This window comes from Podarcis pityusensis (assembly GCF_964106645.2).
Source record: "Podarcis pityusensis genome assembly, chromosome: 10".
NCBI classification, from domain to species: domain Eukaryota; kingdom Metazoa; phylum Chordata; class Lepidosauria; order Squamata; family Lacertidae; genus Podarcis; species Podarcis pityusensis.
In genome coordinates this window covers 73,371,147-73,397,414 of record NC_138035.1, presented here as the reverse complement: position 1 = coordinate 73,397,414, position 26,268 = coordinate 73,371,147, and the positions used below count along the sequence as shown (strand labels likewise).

At 44.6% G+C, this 26,268-nt stretch overlaps 2 protein-coding genes and 1 long non-coding RNA gene across 5 annotated transcripts; 2 read left to right on the top strand and 1 right to left on the bottom strand.

Annotated features, from left to right (window-relative positions):
• The first annotated feature begins 249 nt into the window (after nucleotides 1–249).
• Nucleotides 250–4,150, top strand: LOC308486738. Of its 2 annotated transcripts, XR_013991251.1 has the most exons (4): nucleotides 250–1,018; nucleotides 1,650–2,229; nucleotides 2,479–3,186; nucleotides 3,995–4,150. It is a non-coding gene; the product is annotated as an uncharacterized lncRNA (long non-coding RNA). The 2 variants fall into 2 exon arrangements; XR_013991250.1 differs by lacking the exons at nucleotides 1,650–2,229; nucleotides 2,479–3,186.
• On the bottom strand, nucleotides 1,116–11,116 carry CDNF (cerebral dopamine neurotrophic factor). Of its 2 annotated transcripts, none has more exons than XM_081023873.1 (4): nucleotides 10,968–11,116; nucleotides 5,226–5,353; nucleotides 4,009–4,150; nucleotides 1,116–1,396 (listed from the first exon to the last, which is right to left on the bottom strand). In XM_081023873.1, exons 1-4 carry the CDS (start codon nucleotides 11,077–11,079, stop codon nucleotides 1,218–1,220), a joined length of 561 nt encoding a protein of 186 aa, XP_080879999.1. In that variant the 5' UTR covers nucleotides 11,080–11,116; the 3' UTR covers nucleotides 1,116–1,217. The 2 variants fall into 2 exon arrangements, with proteins under 2 accessions (XP_080879999.1, XP_080880000.1); XM_081023874.1 differs by lacking the exon at nucleotides 10,968–11,116 and adding an exon at nucleotides 8,047–8,176.
• Nucleotides 11,117–11,281: 165 nt separating this feature from the next.
• Nucleotides 11,282–26,043, top strand: HSPA14 (heat shock protein family A (Hsp70) member 14). Its single transcript, XM_081023718.1, has 14 exons — nucleotides 11,282–11,432; nucleotides 14,019–14,099; nucleotides 14,184–14,266; nucleotides 14,668–14,716; nucleotides 15,676–15,769; nucleotides 15,880–15,970; nucleotides 17,186–17,290; nucleotides 17,986–18,147; nucleotides 19,182–19,337; nucleotides 20,271–20,373; nucleotides 21,726–21,941; nucleotides 24,102–24,275; nucleotides 24,854–24,924; nucleotides 25,866–26,043. Exons 1-14 carry the CDS (start codon nucleotides 11,376–11,378, stop codon nucleotides 25,942–25,944), a joined length of 1,521 nt encoding a protein of 506 aa, XP_080879844.1. The 5' UTR covers nucleotides 11,282–11,375; the 3' UTR covers nucleotides 25,945–26,043.
• Nucleotides 26,044–26,268: the final 225 nt, after the last annotated feature.

Below are 26,268 nucleotides of genomic sequence, written 5' to 3'. Positions count from 1 at the left end.
CAAAACCCAAATAATTCCAAATCCTACCATCTATTAATTTCTAGGGTTTGGTGGGATCCTCCCTCAATCTATAACAATATTGTGTGTAATATTGTAACTAAGGTAATTCTATTCAAATTCCAAAGTGAACGTTAAGCGGGGGGGGGGGAGTGGAATTCTGGTGGAGAAGATTGGAGGAGCCTTGAAAAGGGAGTCTGAATGTTGGGGGGAGGCAGTTGAGAGTCGGTTGAGAGAGGTGGGTCCGGGGGGGCACTTGGTGGGGGATGTCAAGCTGGGCTGGGCAGCTAATTAGCTTAGGATCAATAGTCCAGTCACCATCGCCCTCGTTTGACGGTGGCCAAAAAGGAACGGAGACGCAGAGAGGGACTGTCCAGCTCAAGGGAAGTAATAATACCACTCTATTCTGCCTTGGTCAGACCACACCTGGAATACTGTGTCCAATTCTGGGCACCCGTTTAAGAAGGATGTTGACATGCTGGAACACATGCAGAGGAGGGCAACCAAGATGATCAAGGGTCGCTTGAAGGAGCTGAGTATGTTTAGCCTGGAAAAGAGGAGACTGAGAGGAGCTATGATAGCAACCTTCAAATATCTGAATGGCTGTCACATGGAGGAGGAAGTATACTTGTTTTCTCCTGCTCTGGAGGGTAGGACTCGAGGCAATGGCTTCAAGTTACAAGAAAGGAGATTCTGACTAAACATTTGGAAAAACTTTCTCACAGTAAGAGCTGTTCGACACCACCTAGGGTGGTGGTGGTGGACTCTCCTTCCTTGGAGATTTTTAAACAGAGGTTAGGTGGCCATCTGTCATGGATGCTTTAGCCACGATTTCTGCATTGTAGGGGGTTGGATTAGATGACCCTTGGTGTCCCTTCCACTTCTACAATTCTAATATTCTATTATTCTATGAATCCTCAGATGTAAGTCCTACTGAAGTCCACGGAGGACATTTTTAGGGGAAGAAAATGCTATGGAGTAAACCCTACACAGACAGACAGATGCCAAGAGCAACTCCCAGGTAAGTGTGTGTAGGATCACAGCTCTTTTGTGCCTTATTTTTCTCATCTAATCAAGTTCTCTTTATACTTTACCACAAAAGTATTTCAAGGCCCAGGAACTTCTATTAACATTTATTTATAACAAATTCCTTGTAACTATTAATATTTCAGGGTTTATGCTTAGAGATGTAACTGCATGAAGTAAGATCAGGCATTCCATCAGAGGTCAGCTCTGGAAGATGCAGCTGTATGTTTTGGTGCAAGTGCTCTAATCAGATCCACAAAGTCCGTTTTTTCAATGCATGCTCTGCACACTTCTCCCCAGCTGTCCAGGATCTTCCTCAGCTCAGCCACTTTCATCTTAGAGAGATCTACTGCTGTTAAATCCAGTTCCATTTCTGTAAAAACAAACAACCTGAATCACAAGCTCTATTCATTTTATTTGCAGTATTATAGACAAGGAGTTCATGATCCTATGTATGTTCGAGGAGAATATTGCTTTTCCAACTAGCTTGTTCATGCTACAGGAGGCCTCCAGCAGGCAGACAGATGCCCATGGAATCTCACAAGGAAGGAAGGTGGGCTGGAATCCCTCGCACTTGGTATACCCCCCATGAACATTTGGTTATCAAACCTAATATCTTTCGACAGATCTATTACTTCCTCCACTCCTTTCTAAACACCATCCAAGGTACAGATCACCACTGCATCTTGCAGCAGTGAATTCCATGTTTTCCCTTCTGGGCCCAATCCAGGCGGGGCAGTTTTGCCCAGAAAATGAGGCGAGTCCCGTCCACATCTTATTTCTGCAGGGGTCAACGGGACAGATTCTCGCTTGGGTCTTTGGGCCCCCATGGGAGGTTGAGGGGAGTCAGGCCTATGTAAGACTCCCCCCTCCAGAGTTTAGGGCCATTTTGCTCCACAAGCTTAACCCTCAGGTTCAGAGGCACTAGCTTGTGAGGGCAATTGTGGGGGCCAACGTCACATGCATGACTTCAGGATGTCTGGAGGAGTGAAGCCAAAGTTGTTGGCCGTATGGTTTCAATGGTCCTCCTCCTCCTGGTGCTGCCACCCCTCTGCGGCAGGAGGAGGAGGAGTTGGCCAGTGGAGCTGCTTTTGGACATTAGGGGGGGACACTGCTACCCAAAAAATATTAGGGGGGAGGACTCGGTCCCCAGGAGCTGGTGCCCCTGCTCAGCTTAGAGCCTTTACTGAGCTATCTGGGTTGCTGGTTCATAGAATCATAGAATCCTAGAGTTGGAAGAGACCACAAGGGCCATCGAGTCCAACCCCCTGCCAAGCAGGAAACACCATCAGAGCACTCCTGACATATGGTTGTCAAGCCTCTGCTTAAAGACCTCCAAAGAAGGAGACTCCACCACACTCCTTGGCAGCAAATTCCACTGTCAAACAGCTCTTACTGTCAGGAAGTTCTTCCTAATGTTTAGGTGGAATCTTCTTTCTTGTAGTTTGGATCCAGGTTGACAGGGCTGGAAAGGAATTTTTTCTCTCAACCCAATAGGCTTGGATGTGAGTTTTTCCACCATTCCCTCAGTAAAACACATGACCCTTTTTTGTTGTTTTTTGTTAGGGGGAATAACGTTGTATGTATAGGGGTGGGAATGGCATTGGGCAGGATCAACGGAGTGAAGCCGGGTATCCGTAAGGGGCCTGAGGGGCGAATTTGCCTGGGCATGCCCCAAGCTCAGGTTGGGTCTCTGCCTGGTGGGAATTCTCACCCGGCTGCCCAGTCAGACCTTGCCAGCTTGGCTTGCACCACAACAGGGTTCAGCACTGTGGCATGGTTGGTCCAAACCCAGCAGATCCCATTCCACCAGCAGTGGGTGAGTTGATGGCAAACCGATCCTGGCGCTATTGCCATGCTGACCTGCATTCTGCAGCCAGAAAGAACTGGCCTGATTTCATCCCAACACCTGGAGTCTTGTCAGTTCATTGGCTGCTCTTCTGCGAATGTGCCGGCCAGGACAATGATGGATGTTGTGTAAAGAAGCACTTTCTTTTGTTAGTCCTCATTCTAACTGATAGGAATTATATTTTCAAAAATGCGAGGGATAAGCTATAACTTGCTTCTTTGCTCTAGCAGCCCTGGGTACAACCTGAAATCTGCATAGTGGCTAGGAGAGCCTGAACCAAAAGCCCAAGCAACTTTGTGCATGTTTATACAAAAGTAAGTTCCACTGTATTTCCTGACATATGCTCCCAGGCAGTGCTTTTCGTCTAGATGCAAAGGTGCCGGAATGGACCTCCTTCAAAGACCACCCCAGAGCCCAAAGAGGATCTCTTTGGGCTGGAAAGGGGGTCTCCTTGCAAGCCTGCGGCTTGTTGAGGCTGCTCAGCTGAGGCCTGGGGAGCTTCCACGGCTCAGCTGAGCACCTTAATGAGCTCCCCCCTCTGGCTCAGCTGAGGTGGGGCTTTCCTGTGCGTCAGCTGTTAGCTGGGAGGCTGAAGAACCTCAGCAAAGCTCCACTGAACATCCAAGTCACAAGGGGATCCACTCTGGAGCCCGTACAGGATGTCCTTGTGAGCCAGAGGTGCAACGGGGCTTTGCTGAGGCTGGCCAGGTCTCTCCCCCCACTTCCAGGGCCCAGCTGAGAGGTGCTGAAACGCCATTCCAGCGCATTGTGGTTAAAAAAAGGCCCTGCTACCAGGTAAGTGTGCCTTGGATTGCAACCTGGCTGCCCTCTCTTCAGCCTACCACAGTCTTGAAAAAACATAATTTCCCATGTTGAAAATAACAATAGAAAGAGCCTCTCATTGCTGCCAATCACAGAGTCTAGGTTCTAATTTCCACGCTCCGTTTGCAGAGCATGGCCAAGTGCGAATGAGTGAGTCCATGCAGCACAAATCCCAGCTGCTTCTCTCCTTCCTGCAGATGCCCAGAGCTAAGCCGGGGTTTGGTTTAGTGCCATGTCTGAACCTGGGCTCCTTTGTCTCCAATATGCCTATTTTGCTATGCCCTCCTCTGTTTTGCACAGGGATTTCATCATACCGTATTTGAGCTCACAGATTTGAATGTCGATTTTCTTCAGCTTCTCACAGATCTTTGGCACAGGTATGTGAGCACTCATTGGGCGGCTGACTTCACCAATTATCTTGGTTGCTGCATCACTTGTGGCTCCGATGTAGTAGCACTACAAGAATAGAAATTTTGTCAGTACCAGTGCAGAGTTAGGGCTCACTCATATTTCCGCTTGCCTCATGCCTAGAAAGCACAGGTCCAAGTGGTTCTGCCTTTGCTCTGCTGCTTTCCTCTGGAAAACCTGCTCTTTAGCACTATCTGGAACAACTGGAGCAAATCTTTGGGAAGCCTAATTGCGGTTTGCTCTGATTCATCACTAAAGGTCCTGCTTCCCTGGGGAAAAGCGGCTGACTAATCTGTTAGTCAGAGATATCCCTCTTCCTCCTCTCCCATGCATGCACTCTACCTTTAAAGCACATTTTTGCTCCTCAAAGGATTCTGGGCACTGTAGCTTGTTGCTGGGAACTATAGCTCTGTGAGGGGAGAACTACAGTTTCTTTGAGGAAAAGAATGTGCTTTGTGTGTGTGAAAATAGAATCCCTGTGACCCACTTGTGTGGGGTGAATCACAAAGGAATCAGCCAGGTGCCTGGATTCAAAGCGTGGGACTAAACTAACTCTCTAGCAAGAGAAAGCCTCTAGTTTAAGCTCACAAAGTCAAGCAGGACAGTGAAGTATAGGTATGTAGGCTGCCAAAACCTTTTATATATCCCTTTTAGTCCTCTTGCAAAGCACTCCCCTCTCTCTATCCCTCCTGCAATGAACAGAGCACACACTCTTAAGCTTGAAATGCTTTACTTACAAAACACTCCAAAGGTCAGATTCACATATTTATCCAAATAGCAGCAAGAAGAGCACAGGCAGAATACTCATGAGTAGAAAATACAGAAAGATAGCTTGGAGCTTGCCCTGGCATGTCTTCCTTGGTTGGTTACATGGCACTGAGAGAGGGGGAACAGGGAGAGAAAGCTCCATTTCCACCCTCATTGGCAAAGGGGTGTGTGTGACCTGGCGGAGTCTAGGAATCTAGCTCTGTGCAGTCTTACCCTTCATGCATTAACTGGCACTCATGCATAAGTTATGTTTGACTGCAAACTCCCAGGCTATGAATGTGCTTTTACGGTAAAGTGTGTACACAGCCTAAGCACTGGAAACATTCCTAAGGGGGAAAAGAGTACAAAGTCATACCAAGCGGTTTTCTTTTCCTTTTGTGTTCCTGCAGCTCCTGACTAATTCATTCTCAATAGAAGCCACGGAGAAATCAGAGTGCTTTTCTTTTAAAGAACTATAAAATCTTTTCAAAAAATCTTGACACACTGTATAAGAAAAAGGTAAAATATAAAATAACAGACACACCCAGAGTGCTTTGGTCAAAGAGATAGACAATAAACAAAGTTGAAAATAAATTTTAAAATGGCTAACTTCACACAGAATGGCTTGCCATTCTTTCAGCGCATGCACATCTGATCTGGAAATGGCCCCATGCAAAGATGCTTATTATTGCCTTCCAGTGACTCCACTTAGGCACCCTACGCATCACTGTGTCCCAGGGAAAGACCCTTGCCTTTCCCTTGAGGACAGCAGCAGGGGGCATTCCAGGAGTCAGACAGAAGTGCTGGGCACGGCTAAAGATGAGAAGGCCTGGAGGGGTGGAGAGGGGGGAAACTGGGGGGGGCACATTTCCCCATATTTTTGGGAAATAATTGGGGGGAAACGGAAAATTGGGGTAGGGGCGGGACTGGGGCTTCTCCCCAATCCCCTCACCCCGGCCAGGCCTTTGCCTCTGTTGTGAATCACAGAATCATAGTTGGAAGGGACCTTGAGGGTCAACTAGTCCTTCCCCCTGCAATACCATAGACCTCAAACCCACAACTCTGAGATTAAGAGGCTCAGGCTCTGCCAGCTGAACTATCCCAGGCCTTTTTTTAACATAAATTTAAATAATAATCTTTCTTCAGTAGGCGATGTTGCAACCACACAAAAGTCTGAGGTTTCATCCCCCACCCCTCACAGATCTCTTCATCAAGGCAAGCAAGAGGTCACACACTAAGAAATCCAGGCACACACAATTTGCATGGGTTTGTGTGTGCATTCCTGGCCCCCATGCAAGCAGGCAGAGTGTGTGTAAGCCACTTCCAGGTTGCAGCGATGTGTGTGCACAACCGTGTGTGCATTGAACAAGCGTGAAACAGTTGCTGCCATACCCTCCAAGTGTCCGTTTTCCATCCCAGCTTCTGATTTGATCCTGAAATGTCCCCATTTCTCCCACCAGTGCTGCCGCTGCCAGTGGATGAGCGGGTGCTAGTCCTGAGCGACTGGGTGGCAGCAGTGGCGACTGCAAGCCAGCATCCCATGGCCTCTCCATGGCCAGTGCTGCCAGTTTCCTCCCTTGGGCAACTCATAGCGGCTGCTGGAGTCAGGAGAGGAGCCCAGCCGGGCATGCTGGCTCTGAGAGGCAGGCCGAGGGCAGGGTTGCCCTGGGAGGGAAGAAAGGGGCAGAAGAGCAGAGTGCAGGGAGTTTTGCTTTAAACAAAAAATGCTTTGTGTGTCCACGTCTAATCCTGCCCCTTTATAAATTTATTTCTTAGGTGTTTTTCTCTTTGTAAATCTTCTGAAGAATAAAATAAAATCGGGACTAAGGGGTTTTCTCAGGACAGTGGAGGGTATGTGTACTGTACCCCGTAGTGGTGTTGGCACTCACAGGGGCGTAGGAAGGGGGCGCGGGGCACCCCGGGTGTCATCCTGAAGGGGGGTGACATTTGGCACGCGCCCCCCGCCCACGACTCCCCCAAGCCCAGCGAGCGGCAAAGCGGCTCTCCCCCTTCCCCTCGCTTGCTGTAGGCTTGGGAGTCGCAAGGGGGCAGCCCCCAGGGGGGATCGCACAGCCGTACTGAGATCCGCTCCGGGGAGGATTGCCGTGCCAAGATAGGTCCCGTGGGTGGTTTGTCCCCACCCCCGTGGGCGGATCACCTGCCCCCGGGTGCACGGTATGTGTGCCCCTCCGGGTGCCAGAGCACCCAGCTCCACCACTGGGCGCTCACCCTTCTTCTGACAGGACATGCTTTGCAGAGGGCGAGAGAGAAATTGGGGGTGGGGGTGGGAGGGGAGAAATGTCCCTATTTTCTTTCACCTGAGGAATGCTGGAGGGTTTGTGTTGCCAGTACAACAATCTTCCCTTTGGCGCCTGGGGTTCCCTGGCCCTGTTGTAGGACAGCCCTGCTGTTACTGTTCAGGGCTGGCATTAAGTTGGGGGGGCAGTTGGTGACTCTTGGGTGGGATCTGGCCCCTACATTGACCCATCATGGCTACTGGAAAATGCCAGAAAGTTGTCAAGAGGCATAGGACCTAAAGGAGTCAGCGAACATTACACTCAGTGTGAAGAAAGCCCACAAGCAATCTTTATTGACTTATATTCATAGGCTGGTTTTCTGCCCCCAAAAGCCTTTCAAGTCACCTCCTCTATACAGGCAAATAAAAACAATGTGGTTCTCTTGCTTATAGATGGACATCACTGTCGGAAGAGGGCTTGGATAGGCACACTGATCCTCTTACACACAGGTGATCTTCTCTCTTATATGAAAAATTAAAAAAATCTTTCTCGCTACTGCCAAAGAGAACATTTAATTCATCTTTGTTTATTTATTCGACACAATTAACCTATCACTTGATTGAAATGAAACCTCCAGTTTACAATAAATATTAAAGATATCAATAAAGACAGTAAAAAAAATTTAGAAACATTTAAAAATGATCAAAATCAGCAGTAAATGAAGTTCACTTCCCATATTGTAGAAGAAACTACAAAAACGCAGTTGGAAATATCCAGTACTTATTCTTCTGTCCAGTTCCTCTAGAGGTAGGTTCTTTTATTTGTTTCAGAATTTCATAAAAGGTCGATAGATGATTTGAAAACTAAGTGGTTGCTGGCCCGTGCAGACAAGTTTGCTACCTATAGGGTAGCTTTATATGCACTAGCAGTGAGAAAGTTGTGATCTATGCTTTATCATACCAAATAGCGTGGATGGCCACAGGCAACAGCTCTTGATCATGTAGTTGGCTTTCTCTGGTTCTTTAATGGGAAAGAATCAGTCCTTCTGTGTGAACCAGTGAGCCCCTTCCTGGGTCCAATTCCAGAACAGCAGAAACAGCTATCCCCCCCGCAATTGATAAGGACCCTGATTAATGCAGCACCGTGCACCCATCCAGCAGATTTGGACATTGTTAAAGGCCCAGGGAAAGTGTGCTCACTTAGGTTATGCTGTGGTGCTTTTGCTTCACTGCCGATCATGGGTTCAGATCCTGAGGACCATCACACTGGGCTCTAGAGCATGTCATGAATTTCTCTGATACTCCAATCCCTCCTGAGTGGATGTACGCTGATTCTGAAAACACACTTGCTAAAGGGGTGCTTTTAATCCCCTGCCCTTAGGTTGCCAATACGAATAAGGAGCTGGTGTTTCATCACCTGTTTCACAAAACCCTTATTTTGAACCAAGACCCAATTCTGAAGGCTCAAACCATTCAAAACATAGTTCCTTACATATAACTGAGTTCTCAGTGAGGGTGTGTTGCTATTATTAAATTTGTATTCTGCCTTCCATGCAAAGATCTCAGGGCTATTCACAGCATAAAAATACAAAATAAAAACTCTAAATACATAATGAAAACATGAATGAAAACAAATCCATATATCCCCTCCCATATACGTACACATATACTATTTGTAAACCTCTGAGGTTTACAATCAAGTGGTATAAACGTTTTATAAAATAAAATGGGACTTCTGCACTGAGCATCAACTTGTAACCCAGTGATGGCGAAACTTGGCCCTCCAGCTGTTTTGGGACTACAATGCCCATCAGGCATCAGCTTACAGGACCAGTGGTCAGGGATGATGGGAGTTGTAGTCCCAAAACAGCTGGAGGGCTGAGTTTGTCCAAATCTTGTATTTTGACTGGTTTGCCTGCTCAATAAAACAAATATTCTTCTGGAAGAACTACATGATAAGGTGAACCAGATGGCCAAGTCGACTGGAAATCTCAGACTGGCAGTGGAAGGCGTTGATCAAACTGTGGGAATATATGTGGAGTCTATCCAGGACTCAAACCAGGAGTGTGTTTTGACAGAACAGGGGTTTGTGGCATTAAATCAGGAGTGTGGCTTGACAGAACAGTCTCAACAGGAGCTTGATCCTTCGGATTTGATAATGGAACTTGGAAAAAATCAGATATGGGAAGGGAAAGTTTGGTGTGGTTTGGAAATGGGGGGCTGGATTGACCCCCCTATGCTGGGATATCTGGACTTTTTAAATACAGTAACAGGCTGCGACATGTTTGGAATTGTGGGGGCCCACAACTTCGGAGGGCCCTTGAAGTATGTTCTTAAATACTACATGGAATGCAGCGATGAACAGGGAAAAGGATCTGAATTGATGAGAAGGGTTAAAAACACTATTAAGTTGGAGCTACTACGAGCAAGTGACTACAGCCACAAATATGAAGAAAAGCTGCGGAAGGGCCATGGAAGTGACTTGAGGGCCTCGGACATAAGGTCACCAGGTTAGATTGAGGAATAAGGACTGACAAATCCCGAAACCAGGAGGAAGGGACGTTGGATTAAGATTGGACTTGTTTATATGCTTTTTTCTCTTTTTTTGTCTTTTTTTTAACTAATAGAATGTTTTATAAAGTTGATGAATGTTAGAATGATAGAAAAATGAATGACAGAAAAATGTTGGAAGAAATTACCTGGCCTTAGTAAAGATGTATAAAGAATTATGAAAGAACATTATGAATATAAGAAGCTGGTAAAGTTAAGATCTAAATTTTAAATTTTAAGGTTTATTTTATAATAGAAAGATGGAAAGGATTTGCTGGGATAATTAATAACTATCAAAGAATTATGAAAGAACATTATGAATATAAGAAGTTGGTAAAGTTAAGATCTAAATTTTAAATTTTAAGGTTTATTTTATAATAGAAAGATGGAAAGGATTTGCTGGGATAATTAATAACTAGAATACAAAGGAAGGGAGGAGGAGGAGGTCTAATGTTTTTTTTCTTTACTATTGTTTTTCTTCTGTATTTTTCACTTTCTCATATTTTTATTTTTCACTTTTGTATCTTTTTCTTATTGTGTGTAAGTTTTTGTATTTTCTATTTTTTTGTTTTTTGTGCAGTTTTTGTATTTTTTGTTTTTTTGAAATCTCAATAAATATTATTAAAAAAAAACACAAATCTTGTATTTTGACATGCAGATCTACTTAAAAGCTATCATTTAAAAAGCAGCAAAAAAGGGGGAAAATGGTCCAGCCCAAATGTAAATCGCACTGTGTGAGGGGGTCCCATCAACAGCAACATTGACAGCAGGGAATTAGTATTGTGCCACAGCTGCAAGCTTAGCAAAACAAGCAAACGTTCCAATTTTGCACCATTTAGAAGAACTGCAACAAACACAAACAGGCGTCTTTATTTAATTTTATTATTTATTTATTTAATTTAATAAACTGCCCTTCACTTGGGGATCACAGGGTGGCTTTACAACACAAAAGCACGTACCATAACACAGCACACTGGCGGCTGACTGGGAGCCATTTAAACCTCAGACCAAGCGGATGCGTGGTTGTGTGCTGCGTGTTTTCCTCTATGTGTGGCGTATAAAGTGGGTCTGTCCCATATTCCAATGCGAAATGCCGCGTCCTGTGTTTCGTCCTGTATTCCGGGTCTCTTCTCCCTCTCTCTTTCCACGTACCGGCGTGTGCGGAAGGTCTTGCCTTTAAGCTCCGGAGAGCCAAGCACAGGCGGATGTACAGATTCACGTGTATGTGCGTGCACACGTGCGCATGCGGGACTGCCATGCGCTCCTCTGAGGTCCCTCCCCGCCCCTATTTCGTGGGTCGTGACCCCGCAGCCTCCCCCCCCAGCCCCTCACCTTCGCACGGAGCTTCTGCGCCCCTCGCGGGGCTGGAGGCGGAGGCGAGCCCGAGGCAGAGCGCCACGGCGACGCAGCAAGGGAGGCCCCCCGGCCCAGGCGGCCGCAACATGGCTGCGTCTGCGGCACCTGATCTCGCGAGAGTTCCGCCCGCCCACCGAGAACGTCACGCGGGGACGTCGATTTTTAATTTTTTTTATTTTGCTGTCTCCGTCTGTGCGCTTCTTCCGGTTACGGAAGCAGGCCCGGGCTTACGCGGCTGCTGATTGGCTGTTGCAGCTGAGTTGGGGCGGGGAAAGAAAGCTGCACGCCGGGAGGCGGAGGGAGAGGAGGCGGCACGCGCATGCGCTGACGCAGCCCGCCTCGAGGTGCACTGTGGGTAAGACGTCTCCCGGCGACGGCGGATCCATGGCGGCCATCGGGGTCCACCTGGGCAGCAGCTGCGCGTGCGCGGCCGCCTATAAGGTGCGCGGCCGGTTGGGGGGGGTCTCCCCTCTTCCGTGTAGGCCTAAGGGGGGGCAGGGGGAAATAAATGTAATTTTAATAATAATAATTTTCGTTTCCTGGGCGAGGTAGTGCTGTTGCGTGGCTAGAGCGGGGTTTGAGGAGGACGTTGGAGGAGCCAGAAGCCTTTAAATCACAGTTATTGCTGCTGCCGTTGTTATTATTTATTAAATTTGTGTCCTCCTGAATTTGTTTGTGGGAGGGGACGTTATTGGTTTGTTTTGGTTGAAGGGCAGCATACAAATTGGATTAATCCTGATCACCCTAATCAGGAGAGAGTCCGTGGTCCCCTGTGCTTAAGACCCCTCCCTGCAAGAGGAGACCACAGCCCTCTGGCCCAAAGGGTTGGGCTCCGTGGAAGCCCTTGCCCCCCAGGAGGCAGCGGTGGAGGTAGAAAAGGGTTGACTACAAAAGGGAGGCAGCAAATGCTTCTGAAGAGGTAGAGGTAAAGGACCCCTGGATGGTTAAGTCCAGTCAAAGGCAACTACAGTGGTACTTCAGGTTACGCGTTTTCGGGTTGTGCACCGCACCAGAACAGGTTACTTCCAGGTTTCAGCGCATGCGCAGAAGCGCCAAATTGTGATGTGTGCAGACGCAGCGCTGCGGGCTGCGGACGTGCCTCCCGCACGGATCACATTCGCAACCCGAGGTTCCACTGTATAGGGTTGTGGCGCTCATCTTGCTTTCAGGCCAAGGGAGCCAGTGTTTGTCTGCAGACAGCTTTCCAGGTCATGTGGCCAGCATTACTAAACCGCTTCAGGTGCAATGGAACACCATGACTGAAACTAGAGAGCACGGAAACGCCGTTTACCTTCCTGCAGCAGTGGCACCTATTTATCTACTTGCACTGGTGTGCTTCCGAACGGCTAGGTTGCCAGAAGTTGGACAGAGCAATAGGAGCTCACCCCGTTGCAGGGATTTGAACCACCAACCTTCCGAATGGCAAGCCCAAGAGGTTAAGACCACAGAGCCACCCACACTCCTGCTTCTGAATACCAGTTGCTGGAAATGGGGAGAGGGGAGAAAGTGATCATAGAATTGTCAAGTTGGAGGAAACTCAGAGGATCATCTAGTCCAGCCCCTTCAATGCGGGAATCCTTCCCACAGCCGTCCCTGGGTGGACCCAGCCACTAACCTTCTGGTTAGCAGCCAGATGTACTGATCTTAAGCTCATTCATGTCCTGCTCTCTGGTTTCCCACAATCGACATGTGGTGGGCCGCTGTGGGAACAGGATGCTGGGCTACATGGGACATTGTCCCCCAACCTCACCCCTCCCCTTGGCAGGCAGTATGGGGTTGACCATCTTGTTAACAACCAGGCAAGGGTTGCCTCCATCCACTGTTTGTCTCGCTGCCTTCCGCCATACCATCCCGATGGGCTCCAGCTGTGTGTTATTCCACTCCTCCACCTGCAGCTGCTGGGTGACCTTGGGCTAGTCACACTTCTCTGAAGTCTCTCAGCCCCACTCACCTCACAGAGTGTTTGTTGTGGGGGAGGAAGGGAAAGGAGAATGTTAGCCGCTTTGAGACTCCTTAAAGGGAGTGAAAGGCGGGATATCAAATCCAAACTCCTCTTCTTCCTTTTGAGTCTGCAAGTTGCAGGTCATCTTTCCTGCAACGTGACATCCTTGTTCTGCTGCTTCTGGACTCTGCCATCTCATTCTGTTGCTGAGTGGGTGGACTCATCATAGACCATATTTTTTTGAGAAAAAAATGACTCACTTGGTCATCTGCTTTGTTTTGGCGGAGGCACACTCCATTGTATTTCAAGACAGAGAGATGCTGGCGACAGCGGTTCACAGCCTGTGTCACTTCAGTTGTCTCTTCTGTTATTTTGCATAGAGTTTGTGTGCATCGGGATTGTGATGGGTGTTGTTGAGGGCCATGTGTAGAGCATCTCACGTAAATAAAAGAAAGCTTATGTGCTTATTGTAAAATGCATTTCCATCAGTTTACTTGAATGACACTTTGCTGGATAAATATATGCATTGGCCTGGTTTGCACATAATGCTAAGCTGTAGTTTCTTATATTATGAAATCACAGTTTAGTAGTATTTGTGAACCCTGCCAGCTTAACTATGGCCTATTTACTGCCAACAATCTATAAACTGAAGTAATGATTTGTTGTTGGCTTATGAAGCTTAGTTTGTTTTAATTATGGCTTACATGTGGGTCCAGCACTCTTTGTTAACTATGGTTTGGGGTGGGCCATCAATCTAGAGCAGCTGGAAAACAAATCAACAAACAAAAGGATCTTGTTATATTATTCCCAGTACATATTGGAATAGAAGCTTCCATTTACAAGAGTTTCCTTTGTACATTATTTGTCTTTATACAAAATTTACCCTGTGCATTCCGTGGTAAGGTACCGTAATCGTCAAGAACAGAATCTAGCCTCTGCTGGACAAACAAAATTAAGGGATCCTGTATTTAAAAATGATAGTATTTTCTGGGGTTTCCAAGTGGTAATGAGTTACTGTGTTTAATTTCTGTGTCAATGAGCATTATACTTAATCATTCTACTCCATGTGTGTGTTGCTTCTTCAGGATGGTCGTGCAGATGTTGTCGCCAATGATGCAGGTGATAGGGTTACACCTGCTGTTGTTGCATTTTCAGAAAACGAAGAGGTAACTTTTTCCCCAGTATAAATTTGAAGAAAAAGTGGTGGTACCTTTGTTGTTTTTGAACAAATCTTTTAAAATTATTTCCAGGTTGTTGGTCTGGCAGCAAAACAAAACAGAGTGAGAAATCTTTCAAATACAGTGGTGAAAGTGAAGCAGATTCTTGGGAGAAGGTGCGGAAAGTAATAGTGAACTTCATTTTGGGATTTAGTGTGGGTTTATCTGACAGAATGGGATTGTTAAACAAAAATGTATAAAAACTGGCATGTAAGTACAAACCTTGTTACCAGGCTTAAATATGCAAGCAGGCTGCTTAAAAGTCTCTTGTAAGCAGTATGTATTTTATTTAACAAAATTTAAAGCGAGTTATTCTGGAATGTAACTTTGTTTTGTTTTGAATTTTTTTCTACTATTAAGAAATAAAAAGTCCAAACTCTGATATCATGCTTAAATACATAAACAAAGCTTTGAACAATTAAAGATTAAGGAGGACTTCATTAAACACAATTCTTATGTGCTGAAAATATAAATGTAAATTTTGGGGTGTGTTTTTTTTTGTTTCTTGTTTTGACAGCTCTGGTGACCCACAAGCTGAGAAGTACATTGCAGAAAGTAAATGTTCAGTAAGTAAGAAGCTACTTCATGTTTTCCTCCCATTACTATTAGTAGTATTTATAAACTGCTAAACATTGCACAAATACCATAGTGATACAACAAGCAGAACCAGATAAAGTAGTTCTCAAAAACAAACCCACCTGTATAAAAGGGCTTTATACAGTAAAAATGAAACCTTAAATTTGTTCCGGTAGCAGATTGACATCCAGTGCAGCTCTTAGTACTGGTGTTATATGGTGGTGGGAGGCAAACCCAGCCACAGACTGTGCGACCCCCTTCTGACTTGCTGCAGCTTCCAGACCAGAGAAGAGGGCAGCCCCACAGTGGTTACATGGCAGCAATTCAGCCTTGAAGTTACGAGTGCAGTCGCAGTTCGTGGATTCACTCTAAGCCAGCCCAGCAATACGTCCAGACACTGGCCTAGGCAGACCTGATTCTAATGTCACAAAGAAATAGAGTTGGGTGCCAAGCAACAAACTGATGACAATTTGTTTCAGATGTCCTAATGACAGCACCCAGTGGTGTTATATAATGTTAAACAGCAGGAGAGGTCTGTTGTGACTGACAGGTCAAGCTTGTAATTAGAGGGAATGATTTCACTCAGTTCTCCAATCCCATTGCCTTTGGGGGAGGCAAGCAACTTTCATTGAGTTCTCTTCCACCCCATCCCCAATTAACTTAGCACAGGAACCTAGCACAAAAGCTACTGAACCAATATATCTGCAATTCAGCAGATTATTTACCGAAGATTACTCTTGTGCCTGCTGGAGGGATACAGTGCAATGCTAGTGGACTCCTCCTTCTTCCCCTCCCCATTTGTTCTGGAGTGTCACCACCCCTTGGGAGCAGACCTTGGATGTGTGTGTAATGTTTGCTTTCTAAATCATTTATCAGATGAAAGGAATCTTGCAGAATCTTTTATAACAGATAAGCTGAGAGAGAGTCATATTTGTATGTTCATTTGTAGGTCATTGAAAAGAATGGAAAACTAAACTATGAAATAGATGGCAAACTTGTTTCCCCAGAAGATGTTGCAAAGCTTATCTTCAGTAAAATGAAAGGTATGATATTAAAATGTACATTTTTAAACTATTTCCCCAGAAGAAAAGTGGTACATATACCTGTAAATTGAATTTGCTTGTACTCACAATATAATATATTTTTGTATTAGAAACTGCTCAGTCTGCTTTGGGCTCAGATGTTAATGACACTGTGATTACGGTACCTTTTGACTTCGGAGACAAACAGAAGAATGCCCTTGGGTGAGAATACAGTTTTCAGCTTATTTTTATTAAATGTATTTGTGGGAATTTGAGATGTCTGGACAGGAGGCATTTGGACATATTTGGACTTGGAAGATCTGGGTTCAACATCAGCTCAACCATAAGCACATGGTGTTAACCTGGAGTAGCTCAATTCTCATCTAATTGGACTCTTTCAGTGAAATAGCATCACTTGTTGTAATTGTTTAAGAACTTCCTGCTTAGAGGTTCTGGCACCATGGAGAGAAAACAATATTCAGGTTCCTACCACACAGTAAATGGACTGTTAAAACTACTCAGAAATTGAGTGGCGGGTCTGTGATAACTTTTGGCTCACTTTGTAGCCACATGATAGACAACCACATGAGCTTATAGCTGCCATATGGGTAGTTCTTAAATAGCCAGCTTATGGGACATTGTTGTAGGTCAGTCTTCCATGGAAGCTGGTATCTTGAGCAGAGGCCAGACAGTCACAGATTTACGACTACCAAGCACCCTGGTTTTTCACGAGGAGGAACTGAAAACCTTTACCAGCAGTGGCCTCATCTTTCCTGGCCAATTTTCACTCACCAGGACTAGCATGCATCTTGACTTCCAGTTGGATGCCCCTATTCCTTTCTTCTTGCCATGGTGCACATTCTGCATTAGGAGTGGACCATTCAGTGCAGAGCACTGTATGAAATAGGAAAGGGCTCAGACATGCCAGCTGAAGGCATTTTGTTATTTGTAGCAGATTTAGGGCTAACAGTTAAAAAGTCTTGCTGCGTCAGAGAAGCACTCATTTGTGCCTCCACCTGTTTCTTGATTCCGCCTGATCACTTTACCCTATTGCATGTCAGGCCTGGCCCTGACTCTCATGCATCCTCCCATTCCTTGTGTTCAGACATTGCTAACTGCATAGTCACCAAGGTCTCCAAAGAGAAACAGGTGCACATTTCCTGTACTTTTTTGAGCTTCAAGTTCAATTTGCATGAACAAACATAGGTAGGCAGCTTATTCTCCTACCACAATGTGCCTATCTGTGCTTAAGTAAAATGTCTCTTGGCATGCTTACTGTATGTCTTGTAGCAGTTTGGCACTGTTTTGTAAGGTGTTTGTGGTGGTGATGCAGGGATGGGGTCCAGCTATACCAAAATAAGGTACTTTGCTGTTTTATGTTGAAAGAAGGCATCAATCTAAAGTGACGTACTAATATAAATTATGTCTTTATTGCAGAGAAGCTGCTACTGCAGCTGGGCTTAATGTTCTTCGGTTAATTCATGAACCATCTGCAGCTCTGCTGGCTTATGGAATTGGGCAAGATTCACCTAGTGGAAAAAGGTGACAATTGGTCTTTAAGCAACCATTTCCCCTGTGCAATCCCAAGTATGCTTCCACAGATATAAAACTCAACAGGACTTAATCCTAGTTTCAGGATTACAGCCTTGGTTTTAAACAGTATGCTGCAAAGTGAGTTGGCTCTAGGGTTGTGTGGTATGGACCTTTGTGAACTTAATGCTTCACTGGGCAGAAGGGAATTTTTGATGGTCTCCTTCCCTCTGTAGGTCCTTGTGCAGCTGAAAATCTGCTTTAGAAGGCTGGGGAACCCTCTGGAACAGCATGGGAAGGGAGTATTAGGAGCTGCTCTCCTCAGGAATATTCAGTTCCTGGAGCAGAATTCTCTGCTGAATCTGAGCCAGAGGGATCCTAGACTGCTGTAAATAAGAAAATCCAAGTCCTTTGCAACATTATTATTTTTTAATTCAGGAGATTCTAAACAAGTGGCAAAGGCAGGAAACCAAAGCAGACTTCATTTCAGGGTGGGCCAGGGCAGTGTTAAGTGAGAGAGCACTAGGAGGAGAACCCTCCCTGACCTCGCTTCTGCCCCATGGAGTGCAGCAGTGGCACTGATACCAGGAGGTCATTTTGAGACACAGTCGTCATTGTCCTGAGAATCTGCTATTAAGGCTTTTAGTATTGATGCTAATGAGGCAAGGCATACTGATTTCCTTTTCTTTATTTTGTGTGCATGGAAGCAATGTGCTGGTGTACAAGCTTGGAGGAACATCCCTTTCTATCACGGTTATTGAAGTCAACAGTGGACTTTATCGTGTTATTTCCACGAACACAGATGATAGTATAGGTGGCATTTGTTTCACAGAAGCCTTAGCACAACATTTAGCATCTGAGTTTCAAAGGTAAGTTCTCTAGATCCTAAATAGTATGTGGTGTTTTATAAATGTGTAGTAAGGAATCATTGCTGTTAATTTCGCAGTATGGAAAATTGCCAGCACATTTTGTAACAGATTTTTTTGACTGATAATACAATACATTTATTTATGAAAAACATTTATATCCACCCTCTGGGTGCAAAAATATCACTTGGGGGCCCACAACATATATAACAGGATTTTTAAAACAATTACAGTTTAAAAATAATAAAACATTCTCTCAAAATGAAAACTTCTGGAAATAAAAATGAGTTTTTTTTTTAAAAAATACAACTTCTAAAGGTCTACGCTGTTGAAATAAGACAAACAGTACATTCACATAATGTTTTGGGGAAAGGTTGTTACTGTAAATTTGACAGCGGTTCTTAGTTCAATTTGCAAATAATCCCAATCTTGTAAAGAGCTATTTACCAGGTTGTCTGAGGTGAGTAAGAATTGTCTCCAGGCAACTAGATGGAAGCTTTGCGAACAATGGTTTTCTCCCCTTTTTTTCTTTTCAGGCCACAAATGACTAATGTAACTATGAGAGGGCAAGCAGCCTAGTATTTTTATTATTATTATTAGGGCTAGTGACTTTTGTGGACTTGCAAGGCTGTTAGATCCTTTGTTTCATGCTTACATTCTTGAAGGATCCTGATAGATATCGCTTACAAGCAGCATGGGAAAGTTGGGGTAGATATAGCCAAAGTTAAGCATTTCCAAATTCTGTTGATTTCAACATGAGAGTTAAGCACAACACTAAGATGTCAGAGCCTTAATGTTTGCATTTGTGCTTCATGAATACTTACTCAAAAGAACCTCCCCTCTTTCAGTAACCATACATCCCCAGCTTTCAAGAGTAGATGCATATAATGTTTATACTTTTAATTTGAAAAACATGATAAATTTCAGGATCCACCTTTCCCCCCTAACCTCTAGGGTAAATGATGGCCACTATTACTGAGTAGGTTCTCTGTAATGGTTAATAATACCTTTTTTGTAAAACAACAACAACCCCGTAGATCTTATAAATATGATGTGAGGGGAAACTCCAGGGCCATGATGAAGCTCATGAACAGTGCTGAGGTGGCAAAGCATTCACTATCGACACTCGGAAGTGCCAACTGCTTCGTTGACTCCCTGTATGATGGGCTGGATTTTGACTGTAATGTGTCTAGGTAAGATATACTCTTGAATCTCTGCATGTGTAGCATTGTTTTCCATGACATCCTTTAAATTTAACTAGTGTGAATTTAGCTTTAGATGCTTGGCAGAAAAATAAAATAAAAAATAGGAGCAGCTTCCAGAGGGGGGCGGATGTTGGCAAACCTAACTACCAATACACTCAGCTTGGGAGAGCGCAGGGAAAGGGGATGTTGACAATAGGAGATTTTGGCTTTATGCATGATCTCCAGGATGTAACCCTCACGTAAGGTAATGATCGTGATAGTTGGCTACTCTCCATATGGAATGTATTTATAAAATGGCAACTGTTTTCCTTTTCATGGGCAAGAAAATTATTATTATTTATTAGATTTCTTACTCTCCCTTCCCCATGAGGTCCCAGGGAGGTGGGTTACAACCGTTTAAAAAGAAAATATTAAAATTGGTTAAAACATATGACAGTATATGAAGTTGGAGTAAAGAGGTACATTGAAGGTGCCAGAAGGAATCTGGCAGTTTAAGGGCTGCCACAAAGATTCCCCTCTTCTAGCCTCCCACTCCACCCAGGATTTCTTAGGGTAGTGGGACACCTAAGAGGGCCCTGTCCACTGATCTGAACACCCAAGAGGATCTGTAGGGAAGAGGCTGCTTTTTCTGGTATCAGGCCTAAGTTATTCAGGGCTTTAAACACCAATGTGAGCATTGGGCTCAGAAGCAAACTGGCAAGCGCGTTCAGCTCTTTTGAAGCTGGCGTTGTGCGAGTTCTAAATGGAAACCCAGCCACTCACTCTTCTGGCTGCTTCATTTTGGAGCAGCTGAAGTTTCTGAGCCATCAGAAACTGAGGGCAGCTCCATGTTTAATATTATACCACTGTATTGGGTTTCTCTGCAGACTTTTCCCTGTGGAAAATATGGATATGAATGTGCTTGTTTTTTTAACAACGCAGGGCCAGATTTGAACTTATTTGCTCTGCACTTTTTAACAAATGCCTAGAAGCCATCAAAAAGCTCTTGAAGCAAGTTGGACTTACAGCAGATGATATCAATAAGGTAATACTAATAACTTGGTCTATTTTGAAGTCATTCTTGAAATTCTTGTTTTGACAAATATGTAGGAAATACATAAGAGTATATTCACAAAGAAGCAGATGCATTCGTATGGTTTGGACTATTGTTCAAGGCTTCACAAACCATGCTTTATTAAACTGGAAATGAAATCAGGGACAAGTATTCCTCCCTGGTAGGGCTGGGCAATATATCAATATCTCGTCCAAAACTGGTTTCAAGTCTGTATTGTGATACCGGTTTCATAGTTTTTGCCTTGGCAATATATACCGTATTTTTCGTTCTATAGGGCGCACCGACCCATAGGACGCACCTCGTTTTTTGGGGGGGGGAAGGAATAAAAAAAATTATTCCCCCCCCGCCGCGGCTGCCGCCCCAAGCCTTGTGCACACCTGCAAGAAGCACGGGGCACCCTCCGGAGGGCTCAGCGTGCTTCGGTCTGCAGGCTGCCGCCCCAAGCCTCGCGCGCTCGGCGGGACCTCCTGCCGGGCGCGCAAGGCTTGCAGACACTCGCCGGGGCTGCAGGCTGCTGCCTGCAAGCCTTGTGAGCCCGCGGGAACTCCCACCGGGCTTGCAAGGCTTGCGGATAGCTTCCTGAAGCCTGGAGAGCGAGAGGGGTCGGTGCGCACCGATGCCTCTCGCTCTCCAGGCTTCAGCGAAAGCCTGCATTCGCCCCATAGGACGCACACACATTTCCCCTTCATTTTTGGAGGGGAAAAAGTGCGTCCTATGGAGCGAAAAATACGGTATCTTGAATTATGAAGTGTGTTAGGGCTGGATGATATACCATCTAAAACCAGTTTCAAGTCCATATCATGGTAATGGTTTCAGAATTTTTGACCTGGCAATATATCTCAAATCATGATGTGTGTGTGCGTGCAATGCAAAAATCACCATGCAGGAAAAAATTATGAAGCCATCCAGTGCCTCTATTGTGCATCCAGTGCATCCTTATTTCAGACGTCGTGAAATATCAGTATATTGCGATGTTTAGCTGGTGATATATCTGGTTGAAACCCAGGTATCACCCAGCACTACTCCCTAGCTGCTCCCCTCCTCTCAGGTGCTGCTTCACAGCTTAATTCCTGAAGCCACTGCTCTCCATTACATCTGAGTGGTTGTGCAGCGGGGGTGGGGGACTATAACTTAATGCCAATTAACAAGCCAGGATAATAAGTCTGGACATCTGTTTCCCCCCACTTTCTGTGTGTGTGTGTGTGTGTGTGTGTGTGTGTGCGTGTTTGCGTGTTTGCAAAGTTTGCATACACAAGTACCCTTTGAAAAGCCTAACCGGTCCATCTTTGCTGTTGTCCTATTAATGCTTTAATGTCCTCTAGGTAGTTCTCTGTGGCGGATCTTCTCGCATCCCAAAACTGCAGCAGTTGATCAAAGAACTTTTCCCTAGTGTTGAATTGCTGAACTCAATTCCTCCAGATGAGGTCATTCCCATTGGGGCTGCCATGGAAGCTGGGATCTTGCTAGGAAGAGAAAATACATTTTTAGATGACGAGATACTGCCTATTGAATGTTCTGCCAAAGATATCTTAGTCAAGGTAAGCAAGCAAATTAAATGAATGGATGTCTTTATATCTCTTGCTTAGAATTAGAAAGAGAGCTCCCTCCCTAATCTGTATTAACTATCTTCCACCACTGCTACCTTTGTGGGTTTAGGTTTTAATGTGAAAACTTTCCTGAAAGAGATTTGGGGGTCACTTAAGTAGCAATTAAAGTAAATAAGTGAGAGACTGAAACTCGTTATTTCATATTGATGCACAGTTAATATATTTGCCATTCAGAACTCTGTGTTTTTAATTGAAGGACTAAGTATTTGAATAGGATTCCCTAAGATTCCAGAATTGACAGGTCATCTTAACACGCCAACATAAATAGTAAACTTTCATATTTTTAAATTTAATTAGGAGTCTATCAAATAAATCCAATTCATTAAAAAAAATTAATTTGGCCACCCATTTCACCTTCACATCTGATCCATAAATTATTTCAACGCTCATAGGATTTGACTAGTAGCATGAATCAATACAGAATCATATTTAAAATCTCCCCTCCTTTTTACTCAGGGGTCACTGTTTGTGCTGTAATGTTTTCCTGTCTGTCGTCGCAGTGCACGTGCTGTTACACATTGTGGTGCCTTAAGATCTGGGGTCCTTTCTGCAGAGTGCTTACCGTATTTTTCGCCCTATAGGATGCACTTTTTCCCCTCCAAAAATGAAGGGGAAATCTGTGTGCGTCCTATGGGGTGAATACAGGCTTTCGCTGAAGCTTGGAGAGCGAGAGGGGTCGGTGCACACCGACCCCTCTCGCTCTCCAGGCTTCAGGAAGCTATCAGCAAGCCTGGGGAGCCCTGCGGGAGTTTCCACAGGGCTCCCTAGGCTGCGGATAGCAGCCTGCCGCCCGGCGCGCAGGCGCCCTGAAGCAGAGTGCCCCACACGCCGGGCAGACATCCACAGCGTGGGGAGCCCTGTGGAGTTCCCGCAGGGCTCCCTACGCTGCGGATAGCAGCCTGCTGCACGGAGCACGGGGCACGCTGAAGCAGAGCGCCCCGTGCTTCGGGCAGACATCAGCCAGCCCCACAAGCTCGGGGCACAGCGGGGAGGCGCAGCGCCGCCATCCCGCTGTTCCCCGACCTGGTGGGGGGGGGGAAATAAAGGAAATTTTTTTTCCCTTTATTTCCCCCCCCAAAAAACTAGGTGCGTCCTATGGGACGGAGCGTCCTATGGGACGAAAAATACGGTATGTTGCATCTCTCTTATTTCTTTACTTTATATTCTTTTTTGAAAAACAAAAAGTACATAATTACATGTGCAGAGAGTAAGATATGACAAAAAAGAAAAAAAAAGAAATAGTAGCTTTGCAGAAAACAACAGAACAACAACAAAATATTATATACATTACAAAAAAATGATTTTTTTATTGTAGTTAACCAGACTTTAACTTAATACGCTATTTAGAAAAAATAATTCCAAATACTGTTAAATTTGGCCGTGTTTGCACACAGTTTGTTCATATCTTCAGGCATGAAAATAAGCCACTTACTTATTTTTCCAGTTCATTAATACCTGTCTTTTTGATGTAATGAGGACAGAGATAGTCCATTCATATTCTCCCTTTGTTAGATTCCATGTGTTTTGGGTATATAATTCAAAAGGATATTTTCCTCTGCAAATTTATGATTATTCCATACAGTCATGGTGATCATCTCTATTACCTTCTGCCAAAAATTTATCAATATAGGACATTGTACAAACCTGTGTTTTAGAGAAGCATTATCTCCAGCAGCTCAGTGTCTTAGTCCTTTCATAAATGAGCGCAATGGAGTCCTAAATTTTTTTTTTTGCTGTATGAGACTGAATTTGAGGTCCAGAGGCATGCTTGTTATAGAACTTAACATATTTTCCCATTGTTTGGTCGAGAATTTCCAGTTCCTTATACCATTCTTCTTATATAAGGAAATTGGTGTGTGTGTTGTTACATAAGAGTTAATCAGCTGTTTTAATATCTCTGGGGTCTCTGCAGCTGTAAAAGCGGCTGGTCCGTTAATGGCAGTTAGCAAGTGCTTTATCTGAAGATAGTACCCTTGAGCATTTAAAAGTAATATTTGTCTCTTAACATGGAATAGGCATAAAATTCATCCTCCTTGTCTATTGATTGCTCGTAAGTTTAATATACCCAACTTCATCTCTCTTATTTCTTAGGCAATGGATCAGTCAGGGGCTGATAAATTTGTGGTGGTGTTCCCATCAGGAACCCCTTTGCCAGCTCGAAGGCAGCATACTCTACAAGCCCCAGGAAGCAACTCCTCTGTCTGCCTAGAATTATACGAGTCTCTGGAAAAGATCCCCATAAAAGAGGACAACAGATTTGCACAGGTGAAGAAATATAAATAGAAAATAACGCTTGTTTTCCCCAGTGTTTTACTCGAAAGCATACTTCACTGTCACAAATCTTATTTGTATGTTCATTAGGCATTTGAAGCTTTTGCCTCTTAAATTCCTTACCTTATAAAATGTTGTAAACACATCCACGGTATTTTTAGAGCAGGGTGGGTGCACAAAAACCATTTTAAAAAACATTTAAAGCAGATAAAAACTATCAAGTAACTTGGTTAATCTGAATTAAAATTGTAAACAATAGGGGCTGCAAGTTGCTCACCTGTGTTGAAATACATGCTAATTTATTACTCCCTTTAGCCTTACAAATTGATTCACTAGTTTTTTCAGAGCATGCTTTGCCTTAGAAAACCATTTTCCTGAAATTACCTTGAAACTTTGTAGCTCAATATTTTATATTTTAGCTTTTGTATATGGCAATGTAGAGCAAATGGTTTAAATCAAAGTGCTTTTGATATAATCTCACTTGCATTTCTTTGGTTTTGACAGTTAAAATTGCTAAAATAGATAAGATGCAGATGACAAAGGATCTTAATGTTTTGTTTTGTTTTAAGCAGATTGTCCTCCAGGATTTAGATATAAAGGAGGGTGGTCTGCACGATATCCTAACTGTTCTCACAATGAAAAGGTACTGAAAACCAAAATACTACAACTTTGGTTTAGCATATCAAGTACATGTGAAATGTCCATCTTTCAGAACTCGGGTTTTTCTGTTGCAGCTTTTTGGTAGTATCTACTTTTCAAGGTGGCGCTGTGGGTTAAACCACAGAGCCTAGGACTTGCCAATCAGAAGGTTGGCGGTTCGAATCCCCGCGACGGGGTGAGCTCCCGTTGCTCGGTCCCTGCTCCTGCCAACATAGCAGTTCGAAAGCACATCAAAGTGCAAGTAGATAAATAGGTACCGCTCCGGCGGGAAGCTAAACGGTGTTTCCATGCGCTGCTCTGGTTCGCCAGAAGCGGCTTAGTCATGCTGGCCACATGACCCGGAAGCTGTACGCCGGCTCCCTCGGCCAATAAAGCGAGATGAGAGCTGCAACCCCAGAGTTGGTCACGACTGGACCTAATAGTCCCTTTACCTTTACCTTAATTTTCAAGGTACTGCAGAAATTCCACCTATCAGGAGTTGATGTATTAGGGTAGAACTGTGGATCAAATCAACTTCTGGAATATCAGGGATGCTTTTTCTTTCCTAGATCAGTGGGCAAGCGTTCTTTGAACTGTGGGGTGCTCTAGTTAACATTCCCTTCTGCTGCCCCTTTCCTTTTCAGTTAAGAGAGGGATGGGGATGTTGCTGGATCGCACCTCTCTTCTTTCCTGAGTGCTGGCCACGCTCCCCGTGGCTAGTGAATGCTGGGAATCCAACAGCTGGAAAGCCACAGGTTCCCCACAAAGGAGAGCATGTTTTCTGGGTAATGGGACTCCCCACACCTGTCAGCTGAATCAAAGAATTCCATGGAGGAATGATGGGGACATCCAACGTGGGAGCTTAGTTTCTGAGACCTATTCAGCCCCTCTCAGGGTGCAATTAGTCTCCAGAGGTTCACACTATAAAAATCTCTCTTTTCTTAGGGATGGATCACTGCATGTTTCCTGTACAGATCAAGATACCGGAAAATGTGAAGCCATTACTGTAGAAGTGGCATCGTAGTCTTAATTTAGAAGGTTCCTTTTTTTAATTGTTACCTCAAACCAGGTTTTAAGTGAGTGATGTCATGTGTACAATACAATAAATATAATACAATGAAAAGATGGAGTCTGCATACATCTTTGGAAAATGGAAAAGTTGGGTCATTACAGTCTTAAGAGGAAGCTGGTAACAGTTGTGCATTCAGCAATGAGCTGCAGAAAATATGTCATGGGGAGCTAGAGTTTTATACACGGCAACTGACAGATAAGGGGTGAGAGTAAACAAGAGTTCCTAAAACCCAACATATACCTTAAACATGTTGGAATTCAAGCCTATATCAGTTGT

Excerpts from the sequence above, each read along its gene's own strand:
- CDNF (XM_081023873.1), bottom strand. The coding sequence starts at position 11,079 with ATGTTGCGGCCGCCTGGGCCGGGGGGCCTCCCTTGCTGCGTCGCCGTG. Across the intron at positions 4,151-5,225 it reads AAGGAAAAGAAAACCGCTTG|TGCTACTACATCGGAGCCAC; the intron begins GTATGACTTTGT and ends CTATTCTTGTAG. Across the intron at positions 1,397-4,008 it reads AATCTGTGAGCTCAAATACG|AAATGGAACTGGATTTAACA; the intron begins GTATGATGAAAT and ends TTGTTTTTACAG.
- HSPA14 (XM_081023718.1), top strand. The coding sequence starts at position 11,376 with ATGGCGGCCATCGGGGTCCACCTGGGCAGCAGCTGCGCGTGCGCGGCC. Across the intron at positions 14,100-14,183 it reads CATTTTCAGAAAACGAAGAG|GTTGTTGGTCTGGCAGCAAA; the intron begins GTAACTTTTTCC and ends AATTATTTCCAG. Across the intron at positions 18,148-19,181 it reads TTAGCATCTGAGTTTCAAAG|ATCTTATAAATATGATGTGA; the intron begins GTAAGTTCTCTA and ends ACAACCCCGTAG.